This window comes from Amphiprion ocellaris, chromosome 7 (genome assembly GCF_022539595.1).
Source record: "Amphiprion ocellaris isolate individual 3 ecotype Okinawa chromosome 7, ASM2253959v1, whole genome shotgun sequence".
NCBI lineage: Eukaryota > Metazoa > Chordata > Actinopteri > Pomacentridae > Amphiprion > Amphiprion ocellaris.
In genome coordinates this window covers 20,181,285-20,194,229 of record NC_072772.1, presented here as the reverse complement: position 1 = coordinate 20,194,229, position 12,945 = coordinate 20,181,285, and the positions used below count along the sequence as shown (strand labels likewise).

General features: G+C 40.0%; 1 protein-coding gene across 1 annotated transcript; it reads right to left on the bottom strand.

Moving 5' to 3' along the window:
• Nucleotides 1-1,538: 1,538 nt before the first annotated feature.
• On the bottom strand, nt 1,539-12,465 carry dhrs12la (dehydrogenase/reductase 12-like a). Its single transcript, XM_023283218.3, has 10 exons — nt 12,331-12,465; nt 10,186-10,319; nt 8,054-8,136; nt 7,835-7,930; nt 7,603-7,684; nt 7,445-7,506; nt 6,993-7,097; nt 4,780-4,870; nt 4,510-4,647; nt 1,539-2,497 (listed from the first exon to the last, which is right to left on the bottom strand). Exons 1-10 carry the CDS (start codon nt 12,384-12,386, stop codon nt 2,382-2,384), a joined length of 963 nt encoding a protein of 320 aa, XP_023138986.1. The 5' UTR covers nt 12,387-12,465; the 3' UTR covers nt 1,539-2,381.
• Nucleotides 12,466-12,945: the final 480 nt, after the last annotated feature.

The following is a 12,945-nucleotide window of genomic DNA, read 5'->3' as shown; positions in this document are numbered from 1 at the left end:
ATATACTCAATAAATAAATATATATATATATATATATATATATATATATATATATATATATATATATATAGTATATTATTAAAGCTGCATTAATTGATTTTGACAGCTTTGGCTGAAAACACACCAGTGACATCACTTTGTAGAGCTGCTGGGCTGAAAACATAATCAAGAAGTTGCCTATTCGTGTTACAGACAGTTATGGCATCTTTTGTGAAAGTAAAAACATAGATTGGTGCAGCTTTAAGTATCTAAAATATCTACAAACAGTAAACATGTTCAAGACCTAAAGCTGCACCGGCTCATTTTGTTGCTGTTGTATTTTTTACTTTTGCTTTTTGGCCATTTGCTCACACCAGAATTAGATGTGAACAGCACTGACAATATCGTTGTGACAAAGATACATGAAAACAGCTCAACTTCAGTGAAATATGTTGTTATGTATCATGCTATGCAAGGCAGGTGGAGCACAGTGGGTTTATGAGAGCTTTTTATTGAAGACAGTTGGCTGGAATTGTTGTTTATAAAAGCAGGAAGACTGAACAGAAATAGTAAAATTGTGGAATGTAAAACCAAAACAATGATCTTTAAGGCATAAATTGTTTGACGGAGCTGAGGAACTTCAGCGTGAGATGATAATTCCTCGAGTGCTTGACATTACAAGTGACCCCTTTCAAATTACACATGGTCACTTGATTAATTACTGTGATAAAATTGATTAGTGCAGCTTTAAAATTTATACTTCCAAGACTTAAATGGTATCTTAACTTCTGCCATATTAGATAAACAGTCGACACTGATGTGTCAGTCCAACCCCAAGTATTCTGAACACTCGTCACATCGCGTTATCAGGGATCTACAGGGTTTACGGCGATGCTACCGTACAATCAGGAGTCCGAGCTCTCCTTTCCTGTTTCAGTTAACTGGACATCGAAGTTTCTTCCAGTCATTACTTCTTATCGTGTCCTTGAAACAGGCGCAGCAGATAGACGAGATGTTAAAGGTATGATAGATGGCAGGATTGGCTGTTTGCAGAAATAGCTCATGAAATAGATCGTCAGATTGCCTGCCAGTCGCAGGAAGGAAGCGATGGATTTTGTCATGTTGTAAATGGTTTATATCCATTTCTTTCAGCAGATGGTGCAGTTATAGGAGGCATTTAGTTTTTGTCATCTTTAGTTAGACACACACCAGGATGGGTGGCGGCCATATTGCCATTAAAACATGACTCATTTTCCACGACACCATGGCCTGTAATCTCAAACTCTGCAAATTGTTTTCTGTTTGAATTTTTCTCCTCAAAACTGCTTGTAAAAGACACTTGCTGTTCCAACAGGATGTTGTTACTGTATATCTCCAAATAAACTGTATTTTTAAAGACTTTTGTTGACAATACAATACTGACTGTAGTCTCACTGTGGCCTCAAACCAGAGCACAGAGAGAAAAATGATGCTTAATAAAGATATTTGATATGTTTATTTGACTCTTTTTTTGTGTGTGTTTCCTGTAGATTCGTAGCTGCAGAGCAAGACGCAAAAGAATCAGTAATTTTCTTTTATTCAAGCATGCATTTACATGATCAACTCAAGCCAAAGTCACAGTAAGTAAAAGGCCTTTTTAAAGGTGCTGGGCAGATATCACCATGTCATAAATGAATATATTATATTGCACATGTCAAGTGATGCTGCTGTGTTGTGTTTAAGGCACAGGGCTCAGAGATAGAACGCTGGGTCTCCAGTCTGGGTTCAACCTGTACAGCACAGTCACTACAATACAATAAAGCAAATAGACAAGTTACCTACATAGCTATTAAATGCACACCACTGGGCACGTTTGTTAGTCATTAAAACACAAGCATTGGCATTGAACCCAGAGCTGGTGTGTGAGTGACTCTGGTCACATCAGATTCCCATCTGATTGACAACGGTAATGAAGTCACAGTAACAGACGTGGTTGTTTGTGGTTTATGAGCGTTCCCCCCATCAGCGATACATCTCAAAGGCAGCACCACTATCAAACACTCATACAATGTAATGTTTAGTCCTTATAAAGTTAAGCTCAGAAATAACAAATGTTATCATATATATTGCTACAAAGCATTACAAATGTCATTAATCCCTCAGTTTAATCTGTCATTGTAAGGCTGGGTTTCCCAAACACATCTTAGCACTCACAGTATGTCTTCTTATCTGTTCCACTTCAACCCACTGATCACAGACTGTTACCACTCCAAACACTTGACATTAAATAGACCCAGATCTGTTCCCCTCCCTGTCCTGGGGCAGATTTCCAGCAGGGTGAGGAAACGCTGAGCCCAGCCTCGGTCAGTAGGAACTGGTGGCGTTAGTGTCAGTGGTGTACCTGTACCCAGTTTGCTGCAGACTCAGTGTGGCTGAAACGTCTTGGCCAAGTCCTCCAGCAGTGACATTAACTTCTGCTCCTCCAGAGAGGAGCTGTGGGTCCAGGCCAGCGGCAGGTGGGTGGACACCATCTTTCGGTCTGCACACAAACACACAGGAAGGTTTAATTAAGATATATATGAAAATACACGACCGTTCAAAAGTTTAGGATCACCCAGACAATTTCATGCTTTCCATAAAAGCTCACACTTTAATTCATGTGCTAACATAACTGCACAAGGGTTTTCTAATCATCAATTAGCCTTTCAACACCATTAGCTAACATAATGTAGCATTAGAACACAGGAGTGATGGTTGCTGGAAATGTTCCTCTGTACATCTATGGAGATATTCCATTAAAAATCAGCCGTTTCCAGCTAGAATAGTCATTTACCACATTAACAATGTCTAGACTGGATTTCTGATTCATTTCTTGTTATCTTCATTGAAAGAAAAACTGCTTTTCCTTCAAAATTAAGGACTTTTCTATGTGACCCCAAACTTTTGAATGGTAGTGTAGTTATAAGAATATTCTATTGAATGATGTGTGTTCTCTGAGCCCTGGTCTGGCTTAAATACAGCGACCATAAAAAGTACTTTTATCTTTCTCTTTGCCACTCTCACATCAAGTTCTGACTAGTAAAGAAAAGCCAACGTCTGCTGCATGCAAAGTCTTTCTCATCTAAGTTGCTGAAGCTTATAGAGGAATCAGAGATGTAATTTTAAATTGTATGATTAATTAAATTTGTGTGACCTGGACTTGGAGAAGCGGCAGAATAAAGATTAAAGATAAAGATAATAAAGAAAACTAGCATTTCCACTTTATGACTTGATGAGCTTCTAGGTTACCGTGGCGACAACAGCGACTTTGCTTGCTCCGTGTCTGTTGGTGACTGAAAAGACTGAACAGAACTCCTACAGCACAATGCACTACTCCAGAATTCCCAATTGAAGGAGGCTGAATGATATGTGCAAATATAGTAACCATACCCATTGTGTGAACTACTCCATGGTTTCAAGGCATGCTCACTTTTTTTTCACTTTTTCATGGTTGGCAGAATGGCCGATACATCATTTATAAAGGACTTGAAAGTACTTCAGCTGTTCATCATTCCTATTAATTAAGGATAAAATAAGAACACCAAATCAAAGTAGCTGCTGCTGCCGGCTGTTGTTTGTTTTAGCACCATGAAGACGTTACAAGAAAGAAAGAGAGAGAGAGCCATACAGCTGTATATATATTCAGTTTTACAAAGACAAAGAGGAAATAAAATGCTTTATCTGCCATTTTGAAGCAGAAAAAAAAATCCTTATGCATGAATCACACATCATTAATATTCTAGTTCTACACATGATTCATGATGCTGAAGATACAGACAAGTGCATGGCAAAAATAAAATACTGTCAATAATTTAGAGACACCCCAAAATTGAAGTTTTCAGGGGAGCTCAACCAACCTTCCTCTATGTCTCTGCAGTTTACCATTCCATGACAGAGCCACTATTTCTTTACCTCTGACTGGAACCTCACAAATCTCAGTATACAAAAGAGACTGTCTGTTCAGATTTTTTTCACCTCTACAGCTTTAACTAAAATCCCAGCAATGATAAGTGATTAAAATACTAAAACACTAAGTTGGTGCTCATCATCGACTGCTTGTCAATTAATCTGTTAACTATGTGTCAATCAATCAATCAAATTGTTTGATCTATAAAATGTCACAAAATGTCAAATGTGTGTGTGTGTGTGTGTGTGTGTGTGTGTGTGTGTGTGTGTGTGTGTGTGTGTGTGTGTGTGTGTGTGTGTGTGTGTGTGTGTGTGTGTGTGTCTGCTCATTGAGGCACTGTACTCTCTGGCAGTATCTGGCACCAAAAGCAGCCCACTCCAGCTGCAATGGACACAAGCCAAACCCTCACACACACACACACACACACACACACACACCCGTCCCACAACTGACAAACACTTAATTCAAGCATTCTTCAATTCAAGCACAGTTCGGGGTTTTTTTTTCCACTTTTTGGGACTTAAATTTGCACAAAACCTTTCTAACGCACAAGCCTCTAATTGATAAGCAGGTAGGTGAGTGTTGCTTTCTAATCAACAACGTACCCTGATAGAAGCGTCCGCTGGGGTTTGTGGCGGCAGCCTCAGAGACGGCCAGCCACACCACTGTGTCAGCCCCCTGCTCTGGGGTCCGCAGGCTCTCCTTCATAGACTGATGGAAGTCCGGCATGGCATTGGCCACCGCTGGGACGGACAGACACATGACAGACAGAGGAAACCAACTTGGACCAGGGTGCCAGTTAATCTGCATCTCATCTTTTAACCCCAAAATATTCTGGAAGTGGAGGAGTGTGTACGTGTGTGAGTGGGCATTACCTGGGGTGTCCACCCAGCCTGGATGCATGACGGAGAAGTGGATGTTAGTGTGAGTCTTTGCCAGCTGCTCTGTCATCACCACCTGCTGCCTCTAGAACACACACACACACACACACACACACACACACACACACACACACACACACACACACACACGTGGGAACATGTTTTAGAAGAAGAGCAGGTAGTACAGTTGAGATATCCGAGCACAATTCTAACATTGTCATGTGTAGTTTTAACAGTGGTGGAACAAGTATTCAGACACTTGAGTGAAAGTACCAATACAGCAATTTTAATACACACCATTACAAGGCAAGGTTCTGTATGAAAATACTTAAACAGAATTACATATTAGAGGAAAAATACTGGTTTGGTGCCTCTGACTGATTAATTATACTCCGCCAAGGAATGCGACAGAGTTATGTGACGATCAGCGTAGGTTTGTCCGTCTGTCCATCTGTCTGTTTGCAAGATTACTCAAAAACGGGCTAACGGATTTGGATGAAATTTTCAGGGAAGGCCAGAAATGACACAAGGACTCAGTGATTAGATTTTGGCAGTGATGCGGCTTATAGTCCGTATCCACGGATTTGTTAAAGATTTCTGTATCATTATGAGATAGCGTCACGGCATCACTGTAACTATGACAACAAGTGAACGTAACATCAGCTGCCTGCTGATGATCACATGATTGTGATCCTAATACAAATCCACCACTGTGGACTTATCGGGACTTACAGTTGATTACATTGTGGGGGTGTTTCCGAGTCTCATCAATTCTCACTACATATTTAGGTCATGCGATTTGGTATCAGTACATAACGTACACATGCATAACTCACACCTGTGCTCAGCGCAAGGTCATTTTTTATTAAAGGTTTCATCCGTCAGAAATGCTACAACGACTGAGCAGCCCTGGTGGGGTACTGCGCTCTCTGAGTGCTTGTCTTGTTATATCTGCCTTCATTAGATTAACAGTGAAGCATCAGTGTGTCAGCAGCAGGTTACTGTTGGAGCTGCTGCAGGTTTGGACTTCTTTATATACAGTTTTAAAAACAGGGACAGAAGATAAAGCTCCAAACATGATTTATAGGAGAGGACGGTTTCAATTTTTGGATGTTTTTTGTTTCTGTTTCATCACTGGATCATTTGAACATTTATTCAAATTTAGCCATGTGAGAAATTTAAAGGGGAAAGTAAATATTTGGTGACCTAATGTTAGCTAATTGCACACGGCTTAGAAATTACTGGGTTAATCTTTAACTGTGTGCTGTATTTTAAAAGCTTGTTATACCATCTATTGTGTAAAGTCTTCATCTTAAAAGTAATTAAAGTTATGAGATAAGTGTAGTGGACGAAAAAGTGCAATCTTGTTCTCTGAAATGTAGTGGAATAGAAGTACTCGAGTAGAAGTACATCAATATTACACTTAAAAACAGCATTTGAGTAGATGCTCTTAGTTACTGTACGCTAGTGAGTTTTAAGACCTTTGTTTTTGTTCACAATGAGCTAATTTGTTGTAAAGTAGTTTTTAAACCATTTGCTTAAATGTTTCCAATGTGCTGAGCAATTTCATTATCAATACATATAAAAAAAATATTGTCTTTAATATTCTATTGATTATTCAGAGGAGAAAATGTCACAAAAGAGTATGAGAACAACATTAAAACATTCAAATAGTTGTTTTTTTTAAGATGTCCAACAGTCCTAAAGTAATTAATCCAGCCATGTCAATGATGACATCCCAAGCACTGATTTATCTGCCCTGCCAGAGAGGTGAAGTCACCATTCATAACTGTGTTTTAAATTCCTCCACAGCCACACTTCTCATTATCGGTCATAATTATCAAGTGAAATTCTATTATCAGAAAATAACAATAAGATTCCAACTAATTGGACCATAATATATCAATCACATGTATACTGAGAATCCCTAAGAAAACTAATAATTTAGATTTGTGATGTATCTATATCTATATATATATATATATATATATATATATATATATATATATATATATATATATATATATATATATATATATATATATATATATATATATATATATATACATTTCTTTATTTTTTCTTTCTTTTTGAGTGGATTCCTAAGAAACTCAGAACACTGAAGGACTTTAAAGCCTGACAGTCCATCACTTGTGATTATTTGCTGTGTGAACAGACTGATGAGGGGCTTGGAGCTCAGGTCTTACTTTGTGCTGGGCGTAGACCATGGTGCCGTCGTAGCGGCCTCTCTCAGACTGCAGGTTTCCTGTCCTGAGCTTCTGCACCAACATCCCCCCTGATGACACGGTGATCTGAACAGGAAGAGTGAAGACAGGGGTGAGAGAGCTGGGGTGACGCCACCACAATTCAGATGATAAGTGGTATTTTAATTATGATTAATCTGTTGATTATTTTATCAGTTATTCAGTTAATAATCTGATTTGAAAAATGCCAGAAAATGGTGAATAATGCCCACCTACATTTCCTAAAGCCCAAGGTAACATCTTCAAGTGCTTTTGCCTGAAATTTGCCTTTCTGCTACATAGTCTACTGTCTATTTCTTGAGGGCAATAAAGGTGCATATAACTAATGTGAGGTGAGTCAAATGTACAGCAGAGCAGGACATTCTGACAGCACAAGCTGTATCTGTGAGACTCACCACTCTGGGATCTGGGCTCTTCTCCAGCAGTGGAATGAGGCTCTTGGTTAGAATGTAAACCCCTAAACAACGCAAAAACAGTTCAAGTTTTCTACCCTTCCCCATCTTTCTCTCATATCAACATTCTGTTCACACCTCACTCTCGACCTGTGACTCACCCAGGACGTTGGTGGCGAAACTCTTCTCCAGCCCCTCAGCGTTCACGTCCCTCTGACTCATGATGGAGCCGGCATTATTGATCTGGACACGGTGAGACTTGGAATTATAAGGGGTTTTCTACTGGCTGTATGAAATATCTTGTTACTTAAACTGCATCAAAACATACCAGAAAATATGAGAGAAGAGACATGAAGCAGGTGCCAGCATAAGGCAAAAACTCAGACTACTTACCAGTACATTGAGAGTCTTGTACTTCCTCTTGAAGGACTCAGCAAACTCCCAGACCTTCTTGGTCTCAGACAGGTCCAGGATGTGGACGTAGACCTCCTATAACGACACCAGCCATTTACAGTAATGAATAATGTCACTTCAGTGGGAACCAGACTCCATATGAAGGCTGTCTGTGCTGTTTTTTCAGTTCAGTTAGTGATCGACTGAGTCACACTTTACTTTATTTCCCGTCTCCTTGACAATATCAGCCCTCGCCTCCTCGGCTTTGTCCTTGTTCCTGCACACCATGTGGATCGTTCCACCTGTGACACGGATCAAATGATTATAGCAGCTGGCAAAAATACTATCTGGGTATAACAGCAAGGAAAAAGAAGAGCTAAGGATTTATCTGAGGAAAAACTGGACTAATGCTACCTAAAAGGTTTATAAATACAGCTACAAACTTTTTTTTCAGAGCACCATCTTAGTGAGTGAACATTTTTTCTACAACTGTTTGCTTCCTTGCAAAATACACGCAGAACATCACTGTAATATACATGTAATATTTTGTAGCTTTGATTTATGTATCATTTCTACACAGTTGGGATTATATATACTATTATATTCATAAAGCCACCTGCTACCTGAACAGGTGCCAGTTTGTAAAATATAATTAGGAACTTTTACATTTTATAAAATTATTTCTATTTTTATTATTGATCTTTATGGTTACAGTTGCCTTTATGTTGGTAGTTAGATGAGGTGCAGCTGTGTGGAAATGAACGCGCACAAGAATAACAACTGTTCATATTCCTGAGAGAATATCTCCCATTCTGCTAGTAGTAGTTCAACAATATTGCCAAAGCATCAAGGACAGTGTTATTCGAAAAAAAAATACATAGTTAAAAGATAAAAAAATAAATAAAAAATTTAACTGGAAAACAAATTAGTTTATAGAAATACGTGTCTGTGTGTGTGTGTGTCACATGTATAATAGACTATGTCAAGATAATTGTCATATTCAGTGTTGTTTTAATTATGCGTTCCTCAGCTTGTGACATGTCGCTGCATATTGTGCAGCTCATCGCTGTGTCTCTCCCAATAGAATCTGCTGCTTTTTGCGATCAAATAGTTCTAAGAAGTTTGGGATTAATGAGTCAAAATTTGTCAAGTATTCCTGTTTTCTATTATTGTATTTGTCACATTTTAATAGGAATGTCACCTCCATCTCTACCTCACCTGTCATGCAATGACCAAAGACTATTTCTTGTGTTGTGTCAGTAGTCTCAGCTTTGTGTGTTGTCCTTCGTCTATGGTTCGACTGTGTCCACTGAGTCAGTATTTGGTCAGAATCTGTCTGCTTGGTAACTCTGACAGTAAGGAGATATTCTGCCAGTTTATATCAATTGTTCAGGGCCAGATAGCAGTGAAGTTTGTTTAACTGGTTAGTTATTTTTGTTTCTGTGTATGTATGTGTAGATATATGCATGTGCATATATGTATGTTAACATTTTTGTTCATCTGAAGATCCATAATTGCAAGACAGTAGATCAGTTTGTCTGTATCTCAGTCCATGAATTATATAAATTACTAAGTCTTTATTCCACCTCTTCCAAGTTTTATTCTTCAGATTCTTTTTTGTTGCTGTGTATAATTATGGTAAAAATATATAGGTTTAATAAGTTGTTTCTGCATAGTGTCTCGGTGGTTAGCACCGTCACCTTGCAGCTAGAAGATCCCCTGTTTGTGTCCCGGCCTGGGATCTTTCTGCATGGAGTTTGCATGTTCTTCCTGTTCATGTGTGGATTTTCTCCAGGTTCTCCAGCTTCCTCCCACATTCCAACAACATGCTGAGGTTAATTGGTGATTCTAAATTTTCGGTAGCCCTGCCACAGACTGGTGACCTGTCTAGGGTGTCCTCTGCCTTCACCCGAGTCAGCTGGGATAGACTCCAGCACCCCCCGCGACCCTAGTGAGGATTAAGCGGTGTATAGATAATGGATGGATGGATGGATGGATGGATGGATAAATTGTCGGTAGGTGTGAATGTGAGTGTGATTGTTTGTCTCTATATGTAGCCCTGTGATAATCTGATGACCTGTCCAGGTGTCCCCTGCCTTCACTCTAAGTTGACTAGAATAGACTCCAGGATTAAGCAGTGCATAGATGATCAATGGATGGATGTTGTTTCTTTTTCAGTTTTTTGATGTAATAGATTTATTTTTGCTCGTTTTGTTTGCTATTGTGACTGCTAAATGAAATCAACTATTACTGTGGTCTCTACCAACCCTTTGTAAAAATACCAGACTTTGAACACATCAATCTCAACACGTGTTGTTCTGCTGTCTTCATATCTGTGCTGACTTGCTGACCTCTCTTAGCGATGGCCATGGCCGAGGCTTTCCCGATGCCGCTGTTGGCTCCTGTTATCATGAAGGAGCGTCCAGCCAGGGACACCTCCAGGTCCTTCTCCACAAACCGTTTGGAAGCTGCCAAGAAGGCCTTCCTGCAAGACACCACACTTAACTGCATCATATCTGTGACAGCTGACTGCTGAGCTGCACATCCGGCTCCATGCATGTCTGTCTGTGCTCAGTTCACTGCTGCGTGTGCTGAGGTCAGTGAGGCTCAGTGTTTGAGCTCAGCCTGTTTACTGTACGTCTCCTCACAGCTTTACTGTACCGACACAATGAAGGAGAGAGTGTGCCTGGCATCGCGTCTGATGAGAAGACGTTTGGGGTGAGACTACCGGCGGTGACAACAGCACCGGTTTATGTGGGTGCACCACAGAGAGCATGTGTGGCACTGAGGACCTCAATTACCCCCATTGTCCTAGATGCCATTGTTGAGGGCGGCTGAAGGGGAGGGGGGATTAAGGGGAAGGCAGGGGGGTTAAATGCCCGCTCTGTTCGATGGTGTCATGCAGAGAGCTATTAGTGCAGGGTCAGAGCGGGTTGCCGGGCAGCTCCCTGGGAGTAAAGATAACACAGAACAAAGGAGAGAAGGGAAACAATCACAAAAGCACCTCTTCAGAGCACTTGGCTTGCTGTATGCTGATGAGGAAAAGGCGCCTCAGGGCTGCAACAGATCAGATAGGCCTGATAAAGTATTAACAGTCCTGTTGTGCTTGAACAAATGACTTATGGTCTTACAGGCCTCCTGCTGAGTCACTGTAAACTGTGCTTTGAATCATAAAGCTGTGATTTTCAAGAGTTCCATTATGTTCAGCGAAGCAGAGCCAGTCAAATGCTGGTAAACTAAAACCTCCAGTCTGATAATAAACCGCCAGAGAAACAAAAATCTGCATTGACATTTTCAATGGGCCAAAACAGATCTTATCCCTTTCAAATATCCAATCCTAATATGAACTTTAATCTAAGTAACCTTCTACAAAATAACTGCATCTCATACAAACTCACTTCTTAGTTTGCTCATAATATGTCATGATTATCTCACAGCTACAATCTGCCAGTTATTTTCTCAACTTGTTTGCTCTTTTAAATGTCAGACAGTAGTAAATGATGCTCATCTCAGTGACCTGGGACCCTTGTGACATCTTCAAATGTCTTGTTTTGTCTGATCAACAGTCCAAAAGTTTACAATTTATAATGATATAAAACAGAGACAAGCAGCAAATCCTCTTATTTTAGAAGCTGGAATCAGCAGATATTTGATATGTCTTCTTGAAAATGTATTAAATGATTGATAAATTGTCAGAATAGTAAAAAAAAAAAAAAAAAATATGTGGATTGATTAATCAATTAGTCTCAGTTCGGCTCCACGTATCCTGGCATAAAATATGTACATTTTTTAAAAAGAAAGTCTCACTGAAAAGGCATTAGAACTGTTTAGTTGGGTGTCTGTATTTCCATTCCGTCATTCTATTCTTGAAAGTAACACTGATTATTCTGTAATGCAAGAGTGTAAAGCCATTATAAATCCTCCCATCTGTCCATTACGCACAACCATGGCGTAAATTAAAAATTTACAACGTTCAAAACAATTTTAAGAAATGAGACACAGACATATTCAATTCTAATGTATTCATATTCAATTCAAATAGTGTTACGGTTTATACGGACAACTTTTAAAGTTAAGCAGTTAGAATATAAAGGTATGAAAGGTGCAATAGAGAATTTGGTGTCAGACTGGATTCTGTAAAGAGAAACATTTTAACACTTTAATTATAGTGTGATGTTTACTCCCATTAGACTGAGAAATACAATTAAATGACAATATAGCCATAAAAATGACATTTAGTTTAATATTTGGCCGCATTATTAGCAGTCACCGCAGAAGATCTTCACCTATTACATTTCTTCCATTGTTAGTATATTGTGCCTTAACTTCCTACCACCTCCAGTAAACTTGAGACTGTGCGCTGATGTGGAGCAGCTCTAACTAATGGATTGATTGATGGTCCTCCAGAGCAGTGAGGATGCTCTGAGGGCTCAGCAGCAGCTCCTGAACAGCACACAGTGATGCCTCAGAGTCTCCCAGCAGGACGGAGGTCTTACCTGGTGAACTCGGTCACTCCCTTCAGGAACCACGCGGAGTTGCGGTACAGAGACATGGTGCTGCTCTGGAAGCCTCTCACTGTTCGGGGCTCTCTGCTCCGGTTTTACTCCGGACCTCAACCACGTGGAGCTGCGTTCACTTACCGTCAGAGGGAGGCAACAAGCAGCGGCAGCAGCGACCCCCGGCGGCAGCAGCAGGACATGCAGGAGATCAGAGGACAGCAAGGTTACAAACAGAGAGCCATCAGTGGTGGTTAACTCAAGGCTGAATTTACATTAAGCTTCTATTAAGTTATGTTACATTTTACCCTTTCATGCCTGGCATCCACTCCAGTGTACAGTTATTGAAAAACTAAAGGCAAGTTTGCAATAATTGCCCCAAAGCAGCAGTCTTCTCCCAGGCCTGATTATTCACTCTGCTAAGGAGTTATGTGACAATCGGTGTACGTGAGTCTGTCTGTGCACAACATTAATCAAAAACAGAATAACAGATTTGGATGAAATTTTCACAGAAGGTCAGAAATGACACAGGGACCACCTCAGTAAATTTTGGCAGTGATGCGGCTTATAGTCTGGATCCACGGGTTTGTTCAAGATTTCCCATTGCAACGTAGC

Bases quoted from the DNA above. Each gene is read 5' to 3' on its own strand.
- dhrs12la (XM_023283218.3), bottom strand. From the start codon at position 12,386: ATGTCTCTGTACCGCAACTCCGCGTGGTTCCTGAAGGGAGTGACCGAG. The intron at 10,320-12,330 runs GTAAGACCTCCG...GGTGTCTTGCAG, and splicing joins GGAGTGACCGAGTTCACCAG to GAAGGCCTTCTTGGCAGCTT. The intron at 7,931-8,053 runs GTAAAGTGTGAC...GTGTCGTTATAG, and splicing joins TCAAGGAGACGGGAAATAAA to GAGGTCTACGTCCACATCCT.